Below are 20,096 nucleotides of genomic sequence, written 5' to 3'. Positions count from 1 at the left end.
ACGTCTCATGGCGTTTGATCTGCCTTCCTCCTTGGCCTGTGGCGCCCAAGCCCAATCCAAATAATTGGTCTCGTTTGCTGCCCTAAGACAGGAGAATCACAGGTGAGGAATTACTTTTGGGTGTGTGCAGCATTCTCATCAAAATTGAATGGCACTTGCCTGCCTGTGCATGGTGCAGAAGATGCGTCCTCTGCTTGGGCTAGGTACCTACTAGAGGTACCTTAACTCAATCGCCCAAAGGCACCTCTTCTCGGCCTTGGGGGAGCTTCACAACCAAAAATTGCGAGAAGGAAGGCACCTTCCACTCTCACTTTACACCTTCATCTATCTTACCCCATTTTCTCTATCACAACTTCATTTAAGCTCTGAACTCTGAACTCTGAACTCTTTTCGATTTCTATTTCTTGCCTCAACTCAGCACTTGCACCTCGTGTAATTACCTTCACTCATCCACTGGAGCGCGCCCTGCCTTTCACCTGGGTCCCCTGTCCCTTCTTCCACTGTTCCTGCGCTTCACGCCCCCAAGGTCCACTAGCTCGCCTTAGGACCCTGATCTCGCACCCTGAACGCACACTATCCTTGGCCTGACCATCACGTGCATTCTAGCGGGAATTGATCGACGACGTTCCCCAAAGCATTCCCCAAGCTGCTTCTGTTTAGCAGCCTTGCTCATAATCGCGGCGCGCAACCATCGACTTCTTTCAAGCGTTGACCGCTGAAGCCGGTCACCGCAGGTCATCGTTGCTGGATAGATTTTATCGCAGCTTCGTTATTGCGCTGCATCTATTTGCCTCGCCCGTCTGCTGCACTCCTGTGGCTTTTTGGGCTCGGCTCTCTAGCTATCATCCCACGTACGTTATACCAGCGTACCCATGGTGAGAACGCGCAAAGAAGAGAATCAATCCACAACAAACACACCTAGAACCTCATCAGTGCGCAAATCGAAAAGAAAAAGAAAAGGAGAATCCCAAGACAGTGAACCTGAACTTGTCCAACAGTCGCCTGCCAGAAAGCGCAGGAAGTTGGGCAAGAAGAAAGAGTGGTGGAACATTCGCCGGGTCATTGATGAAGAGTACTTAGCAAACCCCAAAAGTGGTGAGAGTAACCACCGGTGTTTAGTAGAGTGGGAAACTGACTCTGACGGTGAGACTTATAAGAACCAGTGGATTCCGGTTTGGCACCCAGTCGAGTTGATAAGACGAGATCACATATGCTAACATATACCTTAGTACGAGAATCTCAATGCTGGAGCTCTAGAGGATTGGGAGAAAGAGAAAAAGAAAATAGAAAGAGAAAGGACAGAGCGTGAAGCTCAACGTCGTGAGACAAGAAATCGACGAGGACTTCGAGATCTCACACCTCGTCAGGGTAAATCCGAGACGCCTGTGGATTGCAACAAACAACAACAGTCAAAACTTGATGCATCCACTCATGACATATCTCGATTCGATTCTCACGAGCAAGACGTACAGCCAAACCGCAGTTTCAGGATCAAATCCGAAGAGCCTGTGCCTTCATTCATCTCTGCCTCATCTGCTGACGCCGAATCTGTGAGCTCCTTCGAATTCTCGAGGGCACCTACTCAAGGAGTTGTTGTTGTATTGAGTAAGCCTGACAACTTCGACCCATCTGAGTATCAGAGTGTCACTACTCAAAACAGCTCTCAAAGGATTACGGATCTTGAGGATGATGATCAGCGAGTCACATTTGCATCACAACTAAGTCAAGACACCATCCCAGATTCCCAAGATTTATCCGGAAATTGGGACTATCAAGATCGCGAGAGCCAACCTGCTGCCAGCCCTGACTTTGTTCCAGGAAGTCCTGAATTGCCCAAAGATCCATCACCATCTTTGGCTGAGGATAATCCTGGAAGCAACCGCCAAGCTCGAGAGGTTGTATGCCAGAAAGAGATACACAATCGCGAATCCATCGCCAGTTCCCCGGGGAAGGAGAATTTTCAGTCTACCAACGCTCCTGTAGATCTGAGGACGGAGTATCCCGATTCCGAAAACCCTGAAGACAACCTATCACCCACTGATTTTGGAGGGTTCACCGGTGCGGCTCATCAGAACGATCAGACTGAGAATATTCATAGCCTCAGATATATCAACGATTTAGAAGGTGAAAACACTGAGAACCGTACCACTGCCAACAATCAGATAGTCGACGGAGATAATCTCGGCTCGACCGGGGGTATTCGAGGTACCTTATCGCCAGAAAACCAGAGTTTTGAAACCGCCAACTCTCAAGCTAGCCATTCCTCGAACAGCCGAGACTTGCCTGTGAATCAGGACCCATACGGCCAAGATAGCGTCTCGGTTGACCAAGGTTCTGGGGACGGGCAGCGTGTGGTTCAAGATCACGACCTTGATTCTTCAAGCCGTCTTCCATTCGAAGAGGAGACTCTAGGTAGTCAGCAATCGGGTGTGGAGCAGAGTGCGCCAAGTCACCATTACCCCCAAAGGGATCGAGACGAAAGACGTGGACTGCAATTCGAAAAGGGCGGCGTTTATCCCCAGCGCCCTGAGAAACAAACTGGTGCGAGTGGTGGAGAAGACCTCTCACAGTCACAGGCACTATCCTCCTCAGGCAAGCGGATTGATATCGTTATTCCGAATTCACAGGGCGACTCGAGCCTATCCACCAACCTGAACATTGTCACGGGTAGGACTTCAACGCTTATATCAAAGACCCAGGTTACCCCTCTTGCTTCACAGACGGAAATTGTTCCGGAGTCGGCTGCGACTGGCTCAGAAATCATACCGTCTCGTCAGCCAGGCCACTCTGACCCTGCAACATCTGAGAGAGGGATCCTTCTTGATAGTTCTTTGCCCAGTGACCAAAGCACCCGGCACGCCCTAGGAGACACAGCCGCATCTCCACAAAGTTCTCCAGGTTCACAAAGAACACAGAAGGCCCAAAGATACTATTCTCAACCCCAAGGGTCGTACGGCCCCTTAGACATATCGAGCTCTCTCTCTTCCGCTGCTGGGAATCTCAACAAGACTGCTCAGCCAAGAGCCACAATCGAAACTCAAGCGAGTCAGGAGGAAAACTTTGAAGTGTCGCAGCTTTCTAAACCCCAACCCGAGGAAAAGAGTGTTTCCGGCCAAAGAATAGGCTCCAGCCAGAGATCGCCTTCTCTTGCAACCATTGCACAGACCAGTAGCGACTCTAAAGGGCTTGAAAAGTCTCGATTGGCTTCAACACACAAAATGGAGCGCCCGGGTTCACAACCACGGGATTCGGCTGTCGATGAGCTAAAGAGCTACATCGATTTCGACAGGGACTCGGCGTTGACACATGTTGGTGACTCTCTCGAAGAGAGCCTGGATGGGACACCTTATGAAGCAATCACCGATGAAGACCCGGTTCCTGACCCCAGCGCAAGTAGCCATGCTGCTGTACTTCAGTCTCAGCCAGTTTACTCTATGGGTCCCTGGAAAGCACAAGCTCTAGGGACCAACTCTGACACCCCTGTGTCTTCAATAGCGCCGGCAGCCATTATGGCGGACCCTTCCATCTCTGCAGTTGCCAGGATGCGAGAAGAGCTCAGTAGGAGATTTGCTGAATCAGACGTATCCCTCACCCATTCTATTATTAGCCAAGAAGAGGAAGATAGCCTGCTCCCTGCAACAATTTCCCCCACAGTCATCAGTATAGTAAATGAGCCAGCTGCGTCAACCCACACCTTGAACTTTCCCAACCATGGTTCAGTGCCCACTGAAGTTGAAAGTTCAGGGCACTCTATTACTATGGGTCAACTTCCTGTCGACCTGGTTTCTGATGTACAGTCAGAATCCTCAGAGCAGAACGACTTGTACGTGCAAATGAAAGTCACTCTCCCAATGCAGGCGAGCAGGCGTTCTTACTATGGAGAGGTAATAGAGGACCACAGAGACGAAATCCAAGCCTTTAGCCGCTGCTTCACTGGCGAGACTCACGAAGAGCCCAGTGAAGAGCTCACTAAGAAGATCAAAAATCTGTTCGAGAGGCTCTTCGAGATTTGCGACTATCCCCAAGATGTCATTGGCAGTGTTCTTGAGACGCTACCCAGTGAAGAGCTCGCCAGATACTGTTGTGATTCCAATCCCAAATTCAGTTTCTTATTCGAACTGATGGCTGCACTAGACAGGAAGGAAAAGGAGATTTTGATTGTGGCTGGGACTGAGGAACTGGTGCGACTACTTTTTAAACTTGCTGAAGCGGCAAAGGTTGAATGTTCGGCAGAAAGCATTAACAAGCATGTCAAATTTGCTTCGCTTGCAAGAATCAGTATTGCTTTGACCAGCGAAGACTTCGACCCTTTTAGCTTCGACGTCGTTATCGGTTACGACTATCGTTATCCAAGTTCGTTGATCGCCAGGCAATTATGCGACAATCCTCCTCGGAAGCCGCTGCTGGAACTACGACTCGTGACAACGTATGCGATTGAGCATGTATATAATACTTTGCACGGCGCAACGTTACTCGAGACCCAGAACGCAATTCTCGCATCTACGGTAAGTGCAAGCCGATATCTCGAAGAACCAGAGCGAGGTTACTGTGAACCCCACGAAGTCGCAGAGATATTTGCGAATTTTTTCAATGGAAATACCGACACATTGAATTGGGAGCCTCAAGGTATCCCGGATGACGTTCTTGATATCTTCGAGAACCCAGGGACACAGACCCAGCTGCCTTTGACAGGGGACGCCTTATATGGAAATGACTTGAAGCGGAAGCATGTAAGTATCGACGTGTATCTTGAAGCTCACATTACTGATCACCCTCAGATTCATGATGAAGGTGGTGACGCTAAACGAATGCGCACTCTTCCACTTCGCGATCTACCGACTGACACCAACAACCCTCCTATGCCCATTGCCGTTCGCCAGATGCTCGAAAGTGCTACCGTTCGAAGCGAGACCAGGGACAGAAGAGCAATGATTTCAGTGCCTTTGGTAACTCTGGAGACAATCCAGGAGCAGGTAAGCACCATGGAAATGCGAGAGGTGGCAGTATCTAAATCGTTCTAGATCGACGAATACAAGCGACAAGCTGCGCAAGCAGGCGAAGTCGAAGTGGAACTCAAAAGCTACATCAGCAGACTCGACAAAGAATTGAAGGACCACCGGAAGACCTTGAGTAAGATTGAGTCTTCTAATCGTGCTGCTCTTCAAGATCGAACCGCGGCTGAAAGGGAGCGGCTCCGAACTGAGGGTGTTGCGGCAGCTGCCGCAAAGGTTGCCCAAAAGGAGAAAGAGAAGCAGCAACAGCGAATTGATGAACTCGAATCAGTCATTGCGCGCCTCAACCAAAATCCCGAGTCAGCCAAGAGGGAAGAAGCGTTGAGCGCGGTCAAAGGGCAACTACAGCTCTCTGAAAGTAGACGAACGAGCGCCTTGAGCGACGTGGATTTTATGAAGAGTCGGTACCAGGATGTCGACGCTCAAGCTTTAAGATTGGCAAATGAGAACAAAGCATTGAAGATCCAAAACGAAGATTTGGAGAAAAAGGCATCAGAGAATTTGCGTGCCATTCACGCACAGAATGTTGCTATGGAACGTCAGGAACTCTTGGAACAAATTGCCAGCCTCCAAGCCCAGCTCCAGCAACGAGACGCTGAGCTATATAATGCCAACCAGAGACTAGCCAGTGTTTCAAATGGCCGAAACACTCGGGGCGGTAGCATGCCTCGGAGCCCTCGTGTCCCAAGTGGAATGAGCCCGCGGCCCCGGGCAGCATTCTCTGCTAGTCGAGGGACAAGCCCTATCGGCCCTGGTCAACCATTCGTGGGACAACAAGCGGGAAATGGAAGATGGAATCACTTACAATAAGAGCTATAGAAGGCAGATGTATGAGAGTATGACGATACCGATCCTTTTATATGTTAAGGCTATCATGGAAGTTGGCGTATGGGACTGGCAGTTGGGAATGCAGAGCCTTTACCCCAGTATACAATGAGCATCTATTTGAGATGTGTAGAATTTTGACCTGTGCTTCTCGTGAATGCCGAAGTCAGTGCTAACATGCCAAAATTTGTTATCGCAGAGATTTTGGGCATCAAGCCTTCTTTGACGTAAATCCTCAAGTAGTGTAGCTCCAATCAAGACGGAAGATGAGTCACTCAAGTGGATGAACAACAAACTTCAGGTATACAAAAAACTCTCAACATTGGAGGAGATTGGCAAAGAGCAAGCATCGCCAAGTCGTACTTAAGGCTATAACACAATCGATTTGGGGCTGCCACAACCAAACTCCTCCGTCTACCTCTTGGGTCTGAAATTCTCTTCCGTTTCGGCCAACATCCAGTATACACGGGGCTCAGAACACTGAGACCAGGGGACAATCTACTTTTCCTCAGGGTACAGCTCCTCCTTGAGCAACACACCAAGCTCTTCTCGAAGGGGCTTGAGTTCCTCAAGGTACTGCTCGTACTGACCCTTGTTCTCAACCTTGGTCTTGATACCTAAAGAAAAACAGTTAGCAATGTGGCTAGGTTAGGGAATTCGCTTGCAAGTCGTCGATGGTTTTCAGCAAGCACGGGCCGTATCGAATTGGAGTCACTGCGCTGACATAACCCAAGCAGGGTAGTTTGGACGCTGCCGATCCATCGGTCGAGTGGACGACAACAAGGTGGAATTGATTGACAAAATTTCGTACCTTCGAAAATGCGGACGGCAGTGCCGAAGTCGTTAACCCTTCGGGCGGCTTTAAGGGCGGCAGCGATCACCGAGGGGGCAGGGACGAGATCGTAAGCGAAGGCGTTGTTGAGGTTGCGCTGTGGTTTGGTGATAAGCCAAAGTCATACGACATTTTCGGGAGCCAGCCGGAGAGCAGCGAGCTCTACCCCGTGGGGCAAACATACCTGAAGCTCGAAAACGTCTTGAACACCGTCAAACTCCTTCTCGAACCTGCAGAGAATGGTGATTTAGCAATTGAGTTCCAGAGGAAACCTGTGCGGCTGCATTGGAGAGTATTCGGGCGAAATCGCGTGGGGACAGAGCTCTAGGCGGGCTTTGCGGCATCTTTTTCCCACAGCCGCAAGACAACCACGCAAAGGCCCCAATCCTCCCAGTCGATTTGCGACACCTTTCCACAGCACAGAAAACCGATGTTCCAAGCAGCAGGCAGGCCATTGGGTATAAGGAGTAATCCTACCTGGCAGAGAACTCCTCAAAGGTCTCCTCGGCGTGCTCGCTTCGTCGGGGAATCGAGGTGGTGAAGTGGGCAACGGCCGAGCGGGCAACCAGGGGTTGGACAGCAGGTCGAATGGGAGCAGCGCGAACGCTACGGGCGACACGAATGAAGGCGGACATGTTGGAGAGGAGAGGCGTCGATTGTCAGAGACTGAAGGTGTCTGTTGTCGGAGACAAGTCGTGTATTGGTAGAGGTAGTGGGCTGGCTTTTTCTGGCTCGGGTGATGACTGCAGAGTTGTTTGGGCGAGAGGATGGGCTGAGGATTGATGACTAAGGCAAGGCTAGACCAGATTGCGTAGTTGTGGGCTATAGTGCGAATTGTGCTGCTGGTTTACAGTAGGGTGAGACTTTTGATGGAAGTGACAGTGTATGTACTGTACTTCAACGAGCTTACTTCCAGTTAGCTTCCATTCGTCAGTGCGGCAGGGACCTGGCACGGTAGTTCAATTAATCATGGTAGCTGAATACAGTAGAAACTGACGATAGCTTCATGCCACACGTGTTGAGACTATAAAATTTGGTATTCTGAAGCAACGGTTTTCCAAAATAACTCGAACTTGGATTGATCCAGGCAACTGTAACGTCCTGCGCCCTGTCGGCAAGGCTGTCTTCGGTGACAGGGAATTGGAACGTCAAGACCGCCAATAATTTGACTGGCATTGAAATTATTACGGCACCCACCATTTGACTGACAGCTGCGAGATGGCCACACCTTAAAACACCAGCACCGCCACACCGCAGCCACAAGTGACACGAACTTTCTGAGTTTGGGATGAAGGTGAAGGTGATTTGAATTGAGGGATGAGTTAAGCGAAACCTTTATCAAGGTTCTCACATAGGCTTTTAGTTTAGCTCAGATGAGCCGTGCTGAGATTCGCTGAAGTATTGATCGATCCAGGCATGGGGGATCTCCGATATTTGTACGGAGTATGGAACCTTGGTTCGAAATTACAATGACGAAGGATTTGCGGGAAGTCAACTAACTACTATATTACGTCGGGCCCTGAAGTGACCATGGCGAAGATCAAGTTGGGCAATCTTTCCAACCTTGTGCTTTCAAGTAGTTGTTATTATCTTCCGGTGTCACTGTGAACGAATCAAGCTTGCAAATGCCATCTGACAACCTGGCATTATGTCGTCGTGATACGATGTACGGATAATAATGCCATTGTCCAACGGGCTTTTATCCCAGAGTTTGACATGGCCAATGAGTTTCGATCGGGATACACCATTCGGTCATCACCGCAGTCTTGGCATCCAGTAAGCCTCGGGACACCATCTCACAGGTACAGGTACAGCAGAGTCAGACAAGTGTAATAAGCAACGGTTGGGCACAAGCCTCAGGGGACATCATTACCTAGCATATTGTGTCGTTATGGCATTTCATGAATCACGTGTAGTCTCTAAACATCCTCGTTTCATTGGTGCATTTGGAGAACCCGGCATATTCACATGTAATTGCAGTGTGGAGTGAAGCCTCATCTCGGGCATATTTAGTATGCATGCGCGTGCAGTGCGAGTGCTTCCTCCTGTGAGCGCGTGCCATGGTTTTTGGAAAGGAATTAGGAAACAGTAGCCAAAAACGCACGAGCCTGGCCAATTCTTGGTACCTGGGGCGGGCCTGTTGGTGAAATAAGATATACGCATGGCAATTGGGTGAATTCTCGAGATGCCCCCTACAAGATGTACTAGTGGCACCTCGATGGAAGGAAAGTGCGGTGCCAGGTGCCACTTTCACTTTACTACTACAGCGTCCGCGGCGGCCGGAGATCCAATCTGCCCGGTAAAAGTGCGATTGAGGGAAGGTAGCGGTGCGGATTGAAATTTCCCCTTTTTGATGCGCCGTCCTCCTCTGGCTCTCCCTCAATTAAAACTCTACTCTCCTTCTCCCCTTTTACCTCCTTTTTAATTCTACGCATTCCCACACTCGCCGTTTACCTGGCTTCTTCTTTAAACCATTCCATCTCTCCGGAGAACCTTCTTGTTCTTCTTATTCTTCTTGTCGTTCCTTGTCAGTCTTTACTTAGTCGTCTTTCACGTGTCCTCCCCCGCGCCATCGGATCTGTCGCGTCTTCGAGAAAAAAAAAAGCCACGTCGAATACGTAACTCGACTACTCCAAACCCTACTTAATAAACGGTCCCGCGGTCAACAATTGTGTCGGTTTCAACGTACAATTCGCCCATCATGTCTGCGTCTCCCGCTACTTTCTACGAGCAGCTTCCGCTGCCAACCATCGACCGGCCTTTTGGCGTTCATCTGTGGCCCATCTTTGACAAGGCATTCACTGCTGTCGTCGGCTACTCCGCCAATGACTTCAAGTTTGTGCCTTTCGAGACCCCCATGTCAACTCTCAAGTCGACATCAATTTTCATCGTTGTCTACTATGCCATCATCTTCGGTGGTCGCGAGTGGATGCGTAACCGTGAGCCCTTCAAGCTCAAGGGTCTCTTCCTGATCCACAACCTCTACCTGACTCTGATCAGCGGTACTCTCTTGGCTCTCTTCGTTGAGCAGCTTCTTCCGACCGTTGTCCGTGGTGGCATCTTCCATGCTATCTGTGATTCTGAGGGTGGTTGGACTCAGCCCCTTGTGGTCCTGTACTACGTAAGTTTCCAGCAAAAATTCACAGGTACTCCCAGCTAACAATTGCGACAGCTCAACTACCTCACTAAGTACCTTGAGCTCCTCGATACCGTATTCCTTTTCCTCAAGAAGAAGCCTCTGAGTATGTATTTGTTCCCTGTGCGATGTTGACAAGCTAACGTTTACCAGCCTTCCTCCACTGCTATCACCATGGTGCCACCGCCTTCCTTTGCTACACTCAGCTCATCGGTTCCACCTCCGTCTCTTGGGTTCCTATCGTCTTGAACCTACTCGTTCACGTCGTCATGTACTGGTACTACTTCCAGAGCGCTCGTGGTGTCCGTGTTTGGTGGAAGGAGTGGGTTACCCGCCTCCAGATCATCCAGTTCGTCATTGATCTCGGCTTCATCTACTTCGCCTCTTACACCTACTTCACCTCGACCTACTTCCCCTGGATGCCTAACGCTGGAAAGTGTTCTGGCGAGGAGTTTGCTGCTTTCTCTGGTATCATTACCATCAGCTCTTACCTCGTTCTGTTCATCTCCTTCTATTTCGCCACCTACAAGAAGCAGGGCAAGGCTCCTACCGGCCGACAGAGCCTCCGACGCATGTCGCAGGCTCCTCTCCCCGACCCTCATCTGGTCCAGACTACTCCTGTCAAGAAGTCCAACGGTGCCACCGCTACTGGCTCCAAGACCAACGGCTCAGTTCGATCCCGCAAGGCCTAGATGTCTGGCTAAGACTATGTCGAACCGGCACAAAGGTATTCGAATGAGTACATCGGCCTATATTGATATATTCTCCTTTTGGTAACGACTGCATAATGCTACGCGAGCATTCGAGCCATTCTCGCGTTGGAGTTCGATCTGGATTGATCTCAGCGGCTTCATTACGTATATAAAACATTTTGGAGAATCGCTTTTTTCTGAAAAAATGGGCGGCTCGGTTGCTTTCGAAGCTGAGATCTGCTATGATTAATAGTCTTTATGTGGGTAGCGGTAATGACGGAGGGTGTTGTCGATGCCTCTCACGGTTTTGAGTTTACAGGGCGAACACGGGGCATTTGAAAGGACGGGCATGGTTATTGGGACACAAGTCTCGGCCGACTTTGAGCGGCCCCAGGCTACGACGATCTATCTAGAACCCTTGTAATCAATTTCTGAGCTATGTATGATAGAATTATTAATTCTCTCAGTTGTTGAGTCTGAGAGATGAATGAGCCAATTGATGGATCACTCACTTCATTATTGTATCACTGGGGTAAATTCCAAGCTTGGCTGTGATTCGTTATACATGCTACAAGATGAAGCTGGCATTCAATACGAGTATTGAAAAAGTCATTGGCAGCTTGTCATACATTCCATCTGGCAGGGTCAGGAGGCAAGCTATTATTTCCGCTACCTCTAGGTCACGGACGTACTTCGAAGGTACAGTACATAAGACATCGACACATCAAGAGCAAATAAGCTTAATGTTTAGTCCATTCCGTTTAGTGTTGTTCTCCCTTGTGGCCTTATCGTAGCTCAAACCATTGTCCTCGAGATCGTGGGCTTGGAACTGTGTTCTCAATGTCCGCATCAACTGCATATGCTGGACCTACAAATGTGTAGCGATCCGTTGCATCTGGCCTCAGGATGACTGGCTCCTTGTACCCCCACAGAATGCAAAGCCTATCTCCTTCAAGAACGTCAAAATTAACTGCGCCCAAGTATCCCCGACTTGTCTCAAAGAATCTGTAGTTGTAGAGTACTGGCATGGTTCCTGACACAGCTTGTCTTTGTCTTTCGAGACTCCAGGAGCTGAGTTCCTCGAGGACATTAAGTCTGACTTTCATGGGAGCCAGTTCTGACGGAAAAAACGCCATGTTGAGAAGATCATGATCCCAATTTGAGCTCCAGGTTTTTGTGACAGTTTGGGACTTGGACATATTGAAATAGGTGATCAGCATAGCCAGATTCATAGCACTATCGACAAGGTCCTGAGAGACGTTTCTCGTTTTATCCATGGACATCAGTCTGATAATAGCCTGGGCAGCCGGAATTCCTGTAACATATTTCGAATTGCGCATGGTGAAAGAGTTTGCGAAGGACATGAATGATGCCAAGATCTCTGGATCAGAATCGCGAAGGCAGTTTGTGGACAAAGTAATATGTCCCATATCTTTATCCCAACTGAACAGACTTTGTGTTTCTTTGACAACATAAGGGTAGCATGCACGATGAGTGGGCGATAGAGTCGGGTCACCTTCATCGGCTGAACGAAAATTGCTGGCACTATAACACCAGGCTGGTGAAACTTTTCTCTTCTTTCTGTAGTCGGGGACCCAGCTTGGTAGATCTGATTGACCATATTCCCCAGTGCCTGCGAGGGACAAAAACGCAAGAGGACTGTGGACATGTGTGGTTTGTTGTGTGCGGGCAGCTTTCAGCCAGCCTGCAATGTACTTGGTATAGACTTGCGAGGTAGTGTTCTTGGGGTTATAGTCAGGTGTAATCGGCAACCCAGAGACTCCGAGAAGACCATAGATGTAATCCCGATCATCGGTGGCCTGTAGATTAGCTGCAAAAGTTGACACAGCCCACCCTTTGAAGCCATCTGGATCCGGGATCTTGGTGCGTGCTTGCGCAAGGAATAGCCATGAGAGCTTCCCCCATGCCATCGGGTTGCTGAGAAGATTCCATGCTGTTTCCGGTTGGAAATCGGGCTTGTTCTCTTTGGCAACAGAAATTATACTCTGGGGAGTATCACGGAGCATAGACCAAGAAAGACTGGCTTCTCCTAAACTGATGAAGATAAGTTGTTTCGCGAGAACAATTTCTTGGAATATCCAAACTCGTTGCCAATATTGATGTTGCAAGAAGTCGGTTACAGCTGACCAAGGATCGTTCAAGTGGTTATTTGGTAAATCGGATCCTCTGTCGATACAAAGCATAGGATGGCGCCGCAACCATTCGAGATCGAAGTTTGTCTTAAATGGGGCACTTCCCCTGGGCGTATTCTCATATATCTCCTTCGTAATTGTTTTGATAGTTTCAAAAGCAAGAGAATAATCTTTTGGGCCAACCCAGGCAAACGTGACATATGCGTGTTGGAAGATACGACGCATAAGCTGAACTTGTTGAGATCTCTCATCAAGATCGTTCTGGTTGATACAAATCGCAGCAGCCCAAAGATACCTGGCATGTGACTGTGATCTGAAAGAGTCATCGCTCAAGACGCAGAGAAAGGCTGAAGCTAAGTTATCCGGGATTTTGACGGCGTTTCCTTTGATGGTGACCTGGCCACATTTTTCGGGATCCCCCCAGAGATAGGACAGTGCCGCATACTTGGGTTCATCGTCGAGAGATACAGTGACAAGCTCAAATTCGGAGGACGGGTTTGGTGGTATTTTGAGGAGTCTGATCTCTGACGTCCCAGGGTTGAGAGGCTTGTATAAGCGTGAAGATGCTTGACATATGGATTGTGAGAAGAATCGACGAGTGAGAGAGCGGGTGGGGATTTGCAAAAAGCGCTTCATGGTTAAAAGAACGGGCAATGAGACGATCTCATGGTGAATTCATGAACATTTCCACGAGACTTTGGGTGAGATTATGACCTTTGGTTGATTCAATGCCTTGCCCAAGGCTACCTCGACATAGCCCCCTAGTGGAGGGGGCCTAGGATGCCTTGAAGATGTCGATGTTGGCCAGAAAATACACATTCTTAATTTTGTGGTCTGTATTAAAATACGTATGGTAAAAGTGATTCGAATAAGCCAGGTCATTGACGGTGAACATGTCTATTCAGTCAAGTAGAGTTGTGTCAGACATTAGCCAAGACCTGCCAGCATCTTGAGCTCTTCAACGCACCATCACCAGATTGAACGCGACCAATTGACGTCATGTCCAGGGTCCAAATTGAGCAAAAGCAAAGCAAAAGCAAACACGAACAGTCAGCGATCCAATTTAATTCGTGACTGCCGACAAAATGCGTTGGTTTGCCCAGTTGAAGACATGGGTTGTGAGCCCATGTTTGCTATAAGAGGAATCCATTGGCTGCACATGCGAGAAGTCCTACAGCTATCACAGACAGAGAAAAGAGACACGCAAGGCAACACAATACAACGCAGTCAGGCATTTGATTCGGACTGAAGGATCCTGTCCTCATTTAGTTTCTGACCTAGAAACAGAGGCGCTTACGCCCGTGGCACTTGTAGATCCAACCCCTTTTCCGCTGACTGCATATCAGAGCAAAAGGGGGTAAAGTTTAAGCCATCCAGTGCGTTGCAATGTAATGTTTGCCGGCCTGTGATACGAAGGACAGGTTTGATATTGACGAGGTTTCTTTATTCCATTCCTGGCAGCCAAGACTTTTTCCCTGTGTTTAGTTTCTGTTTCTGTTTCTGTTTCTGTCCCTCTCTCTGCCCCCCTGCTGATGGATGATCTGCCAGCGAGCAAGGAGGTGCTGATCAGCTACAGCATCAAAGCGCAGTGGCCACGCGCTTAGAGACAAACGCCACCCTCTGAAAGTGCAGAGGAATGCGGGCTGGCGGGGTAAGGCTGCAGGCCGTTTGGATACAGCGTTTATCCCCTGAAACATTAGCCTTGAAGAAAGATGCATACCTAATAAGAATATTTGATTCTTGCCCTTAATAAGGTTTGGTTGGGTTGCGAGCTTAGATGGGTAGCTTAAGCTATCGCTTGGTCTTTGTTCTTTCCCATTCTCAATACCAGATATACAGTCTCATTCATTGGCACGCACGTGCTTCCATCCACATCCGAAAAGGCAAGTACCCTGGTGGTACCCCCTGCAATTATTCAGTTCCCCAGAATTCAATTGGAGTTGGGGTTCGATCTTAATAAAGTCCCCTCGTTCACTTTCTCTTCTCCCTCTCGCCTCTCGCTGACCTGGTCCCCATTCAGTTCAGCCTCTCAAAAGAGCCTGAGCCTCTCTTGTTCTTCGATTTCTGTTGCGTGTTGTTGCTCCTTCTTCATTTCATTCTTTCTCTTCTATATCACCACTTTTCTTCTCTTTCTTTTTTGTGAGGCCTTCCAATCTTCCCTGTCTCTATCCACTCGCGATCTGTCCCTACAGCCAGACGACCGCACGCCAAGATGCGAAACCCCTTCCGACGTCGGAACAAGAAGGACAAGGCCGGTAGTGGTGGCCAGAGCTCAGACTTTATTGTTCCCATAGAGTTCCGTCCTCCTGGTGCTGGACGCCCACCGTTATATCCTCCAACTCGGCACTCAGCATATCTACTTGCTCATCTGCCATCAAAGGTGCTGGAGCGCATCTTTGCTTTTGTTTGCCCGCACGCCCTTGACGAGACTTATGATACTTGTGAAGGCAGCGCAAGCACGAGTGACAGCAGGTGCATGCTATGCGACCTTCGTGATTTAGCTCATTGTGTTCAAGTTTGTCGCGCATGGCGGCCCAGCGCCGTCAAGATCTTGTAAGTCGTGTCATGGTGGTTCGATCATGTTCAACAGCTAACTGTTTCCTAGATACCATAGCGTTCGTATCGATCCAGTCCACTACTGCCGTCTAGAAGAATGGCTTGCCGAAAAACGTAAAAAGACCTCCCGCTTCGATCGCAATGGTGTCCCCGAGGATCCTGCTCAAGCTCGTCTCCGTCTCCTCCGACGTACTGTCCGTGATGACCCTACACGTATTGGAAAGTCTGTACAATATTTGAAGCTTCCTTACATGTTGCGCGAGTCCTCCCAGGTCGAGCTTGCCCAGACCATCGCGGTTCTTCCAAACCTACGATATGTTGACTTGCCTGAGGGGATGTTTTGCGATGATCCTCATTACGCGACCCTCCGCCTCGAAGTCCAAGCTCGATGTCCTAATCTTCGAAAAATGACCTATATGGGAGGCTCCGAGCGAAGCCTGGCCATGCTCGCCTCGGGTCAAGTGTGGCCGAATCTTGAGGTGCTAGAATTGAACGATCTCGCGATTGATGCCATGACGCTTCGGGCTGTTCTCGGTAGTCTCAGCAACTTACAAGCACTCAAGGTGTCAAACACGCCAGGTCTCTCCGATGAGGTCCTGTCCTCATCAGATGGTCTTCCTACGCTACCACCTATGAAGGAATTAGTGCTCAAGGATACACCGGGAGTGACATTAAAGGGCCTTATCGAGTATCTTGCTTGGCAGGAGACACAGCAAGCTCTGACGGTCCTGACGCTTAAGGATACAGGCGTCCATCCTGCCAGCTTGCAAGAAATATTCACAATGGCATCGTCTCTCAAGACATTTGCCATTCAGTCCAACGTTTCTGAACAATTCCCAACCTCAGCCAATTCGCGCCCACTGGCATCAAGAACCCTCGAAACTTTACGGTTTGAGATTTCTTCTTATTCAGCGGGTGCCTTCTCCAGTATAACGATGGGCTATTACTCATATCTGGCGAGCTCCATCCTTGGCGGCGGGTTCCCTAGACTAAGGCGACTCTACGTTCACGATGAAAGTTTCCCTGACCAGTTACAAGGACTTCCACCTCCCAATGCCGCATTCGCTGGAGGGCATGTGCGGAATGGGTCCAATTCATCTGCGAAATCCACTCCAGGGTTTGCCTTCCCATCATCAAACCTATCACCAAAGTCGGCGAATCTTCCTGTGCCTAGGCGGCCCATGTCGAATATCCAACCACCCAGCAAACGCTTCAGCTCTAATAATCCATTCGCTCCTCGCAATCCCTCTTCGGTAGCTCCCACGCACACACTCGAAGTTTTTACCAAGAGCGACGAGTTTGGAAAATGGAACTTTGTATCAGTTGATCCGATGATTAGATCTGCTGCGGCACCGTCTCGCCGACCGGTTAGCAGCTACGGGCTGGCGGCCGATGTCACAGGGTCTGGGTGGGACCGAGGGGATGCTCGACGCAGTGTCATGGTTGGCAATGGATCTGGTGTGTTTTTGGCTGTGCCTGGCCAAGGGGGCGACGAGGGTGCGTTTAATGGAAGCTCTGATCCATGGCGACCTCAGAGCAGTGGGGGAACCCCTCGACGCAGTCGAGAACTGTGGTAGTCGAATGCCTTTTCAACGGGTTACGGTTAATCCCTGTGGGCTCCAGAGGTCTATTCCATAAGCTTATACTATTAATGTTTCCTTTGTCACCTGGGCTCTTGGCAGAGAGGATTGAAGTGACGGATGATGGAGCATCATGAGATTATGGCGGATGAAGGGAAGTTGAGATTGATTAATTCTTGGGATCGGTTGTTATGCAAAATACCCTAGCAGTTGTAAAGGAGAAGTTGCTTGTAATCGCTGGTAGATTGAGGCAGCCCTAGGTTGACTGAAAGATCTATGTTTCTGTAGATCTAGAAGAATAGACTTTTGCAAAGAATATGTGTTTGACATTTCAGTGTGTTTCAGCTTCGGGCTAGGGACTCACAGTGATCGACGGCAATTCAATCTAGAATTAAAGTTCAATCCTTCAATCATCATCATATCTTTGTCTGGGTTCAGAATGTTTTCAGAAATATCATATCGCCACGTCCTTGCTAAAAGGGACTTTGCATCATTCTACGGTGTACATGGAAGTCAACTTGGGAATTGAGTGATACTGTGCAAAGTACTTCCCTTCTGCGGTTGCATCACGAACAGCACATACTATGAAGATCCAAGGATGGAAACAAGATTTGTGACGCTTTGGTCGATTTATTCGTTACCGGGTACGTCAATCGTGCTTCAATACTCAGGTTTCATAAACCGCATGCAGATTTATGACGTTATTGTGCATGATGATGTGTGTTTAAATATCCCTGTCATTCTGGCACCTGCGCGGTCTAGGTACTCACTGACACTCAGGTCAACACACCAATTAGGGCACTTGACTAAGGTATATTGTCTATCTGAGATAGTTACAGAATTGCCTCCCAGGACAGGTCAAGTTAGTCGTCTGTTATTAGATACTGTATCAGTAGGTGTTACCGAAGCACTCTTTGCCATTGTGGCCCACCACTCAGTCGATACTGTTGTCGCATATGGAGCAGGTTTTGTATACTCGTACCCTGTAGCATTGCAGCTTGACGTGATTTCCTCAAATTCGGATGCATCTGCATCGTTGTAACTTATACCTGCCTCCAACTCTGTCTTCAGTTGCAAAAAAAAAAAAAAAAAAAAAAAAAAAAAAAAACAGTCCTCGCACTCGAGTGGTGTGTCTGATTCATGATGGTTCCGCCATTCCGTGATTTGAAGATCGCACAATTTCCCAGTAACTCTGCCCAGCCTTAGTGATGGCACTCAGAAGCATTGGGTACATTGTTTTACTTACCTGTCTCGGTAGCAATATATATTGAATGAAAGGAGCAGTAAATCGACCATGTATGTTGCTAAGTAGTATGTTACCTGTATCACACGTCCTTGCATTGGATGGCTTTACTTACCTTGGAAAAGTTTGTCCTTGTAGAGGAATGCCACATTGCCCATATCTGTGTTGCATGCTGCTTGAATCTTTGGTCGAAGCTCCATCAAGCTGTTGTAACAGTTTTGGCGGCAAATCTCGACCAGTTCTTCTTCCACAAGTACTTCAAATATCAGATCACTGCAGGGAGAGTAAGCAATATGTTTGCATTTGTGAGAGTTGAAATTGACGGAGTAGGGGCGTGGTCAAACAGCCTGGCCAAGCATTCTGTGACGTTTGTGTTCAACATGCGCAGGCAGCTGTCACATAAAGTCATGGTCTTGTACGGGTACCTGAAACCCAGCTGTTGACCCTATGCGATTGGGAATATATACGCCGCTGCTACGACTAGCCCGAAGGCAAAGAGATGCCTCATCGGGTTTGGATAATGCCACAGCTTGATAGTGGTACAATTTGCAGAGCAAGGGAGAATAAGTGTGCGTTCATAATTAACCCACAAAACTCTATCTGTCATTGACTTGTGGAAATATTTAGATATGACAAGATTTAGTCTCTTATCGAGTTTATTCAGATGGCATCCTTTCTAGATCTTGAGTTAAGTGTAAATAGTCCCTATGCATTCCGCAGTGGGCATTAAAACCTGACACCAAGCCGAATGCCAAGTATATCTAATCTAAGTTTTAATAAATATAGATTAACTCAGGATAAACTTATATGAGTCTTTCCGTTTCCTAGAACAGAGGATCTAAGTTATGTTATCCCCTTGCCACTCAACGCACACCACTCCATGTGAAATTCCCTTCCGAATCCGTGGGTCATGATGTATGTAGCTTTCTATATAGAATCAACCAGAAGTAGTTGTATTATTTCCGTAGTACGATAGCTAAGTCTGATCCCTTGCTTGACAGTTTGGCTTGGTACCAATACCTCGCCGGGCAGTTTTATAACTAACAGTATCCCCAGGAAATGTCAGTTTTTTGAGAAACAAAGAGGAGGTCTTAAAAAGCAATATGTAACTTAGAGATAATGTACTCCCAGGAATATTATTGGTATTGTCACTGAAGATTTCGCGTTAGCTCTCGCCGACTTTTACAAATATCTGTATTGCTTGCACCACTTGGGACAGTCTTGCTTGTCTGATGACTTCAGCAACTTCTAATTAATGGGCATTAAGTGACTGCCGAGCTTCACTCCAGGGGGCCTCGGGACATCTTGTTCTTTCAACGCTTGATGAAACAGGCTGTCGTAGAGTGCGGGAATGCCTTGTACACCAGTGTAAATCCAGCCTGTGTATTCCTTGGTACATCCTTCGATAGAAGGGAAGCCATTTCTGCCTTGTCCTCCGGGCTCGCATTTTGCGTCTAGCATGGCACAAACGACAGCCCTTTTATGACCTTTAGCGCCTGCATCGACCCAGGCAGCGTATTGGTCAACGGTGTCGAGGCATTTCTGATCAACACAGACACAATATCTGTATCTCGGAAGATACATCGCTAACGGATCCTCTGCTCCAGCACCATCCCTCTCAATAGATCGCTCGGAAACCCACTGAGAAAATCTATCTCGTACCTGTTCCTTCGAGGCGTTGTCGAAAGTTTCACGATCTTCCATGACAGTCCATTCAAGATGTGGCTCAAGGAGTGTCCAGAGCTCCATGTACTTGAGCTTATCCTCAACTGTTGCCTTGAAGAAGTCGATGTAGCTCTCCCACTGAGCTTGGGACTCTTCCGTATAAACTGAACGAAATATGACGAATCCCCAGCGTTTGAATTCGGTTTCTTGCATATCGCGGATAAGGGAAGAAAAGGGAGAGAACGGTTCGGTTGCCATCAAAGATTCATCGATTTGCGGAATGCTCTCAAGAGTTGGTACCACTGCTTCAGGATGATCTCGGATACTGGCGATAATACTGGGCACTATCCTACGATAGCGGCGCATCCAAGGAGGCTGAGGGAGAGGACGCATAATTGTTAA

At 48.5% G+C, this 20,096-nt stretch overlaps 6 protein-coding genes across 6 annotated transcripts; 3 read left to right on the top strand and 3 right to left on the bottom strand.

The window, feature by feature from the left end:
* Window positions 1-872: 872 nt before the first annotated feature.
* On the top strand, window positions 873-5,822 carry FSUBG_5006 (uncharacterized protein; the record flags this gene model as incomplete). Its single annotated transcript, XM_036683057.1, has 5 exons — window positions 873-875; window positions 999-1,172; window positions 1,230-4,730; window positions 4,779-4,973; window positions 5,022-5,822. The coding sequence occupies 5 exons, from the start codon at window positions 873-875 to the stop codon at window positions 5,820-5,822; spliced, it is 4,674 nt and encodes a 1,557-aa protein (XP_036539485.1).
* A 513-nt stretch (window positions 5,823-6,335) lies between these two features.
* Window positions 6,336-7,304, bottom strand: FSUBG_5005 (cytochrome c oxidase subunit 6 mitochondrial; the record flags this gene model as incomplete). Its single annotated transcript, XM_036683056.1, has 4 exons — window positions 6,336-6,454; window positions 6,649-6,766; window positions 6,854-6,899; window positions 7,147-7,304. The coding sequence occupies 4 exons, from the start codon at window positions 7,302-7,304 to the stop codon at window positions 6,336-6,338; spliced, it is 441 nt and encodes a 146-aa protein (XP_036539484.1).
* A 2,066-nt stretch (window positions 7,305-9,370) lies between these two features.
* FSUBG_5004 (fatty acid elongase (FEN1)) lies at window positions 9,371-10,497 on the top strand (the record flags this gene model as incomplete). Its single annotated transcript, XM_036683055.1, has 3 exons — window positions 9,371-9,790; window positions 9,842-9,911; window positions 9,959-10,497. The coding sequence occupies 3 exons, from the start codon at window positions 9,371-9,373 to the stop codon at window positions 10,495-10,497; spliced, it is 1,029 nt and encodes a 342-aa protein (XP_036539483.1).
* Window positions 10,498-11,282: 785 nt separating this feature from the next.
* On the bottom strand, window positions 11,283-13,286 carry FSUBG_5003 (heterokaryon incompatibility (het-6OR allele); the record flags this gene model as incomplete). The annotated part of the gene is made up of 1 exon (XM_036683054.1): window positions 11,283-13,286. One exon carries the CDS (start codon window positions 13,284-13,286, stop codon window positions 11,283-11,285), a length of 2,004 nt encoding a protein of 667 aa, XP_036539482.1.
* A 1,576-nt stretch (window positions 13,287-14,862) lies between these two features.
* Window positions 14,863-16,783, top strand: FSUBG_5002 (uncharacterized protein; the record flags this gene model as incomplete). Its single annotated transcript, XM_036683053.1, has 2 exons — window positions 14,863-15,203; window positions 15,256-16,783. 2 exons carry the CDS (start codon window positions 14,863-14,865, stop codon window positions 16,781-16,783), a joined length of 1,869 nt encoding a protein of 622 aa, XP_036539481.1.
* A 2,494-nt stretch (window positions 16,784-19,277) lies between these two features.
* On the bottom strand, window positions 19,278-20,087 carry FSUBG_5001 (uncharacterized protein; the record flags this gene model as incomplete). The annotated part of the gene is made up of 1 exon (XM_036683052.1): window positions 19,278-20,087. One exon carries the CDS (start codon window positions 20,085-20,087, stop codon window positions 19,278-19,280), a length of 810 nt encoding a protein of 269 aa, XP_036539480.1.
* Window positions 20,088-20,096: the final 9 nt, after the last annotated feature.

The sequence above is a fragment of the Fusarium subglutinans genome, assembly GCF_013396075.1.
Source record: "Fusarium subglutinans strain NRRL 66333 chromosome Unknown NRRL66333_c0000045, whole genome shotgun sequence".
NCBI lineage: Eukaryota > Fungi > Ascomycota > Sordariomycetes > Hypocreales > Nectriaceae > Fusarium > Fusarium subglutinans.
The sequence above is the reverse complement of the archived record's forward strand: the minus strand, read 5'-3'. Positions and strand labels throughout refer to the sequence as shown.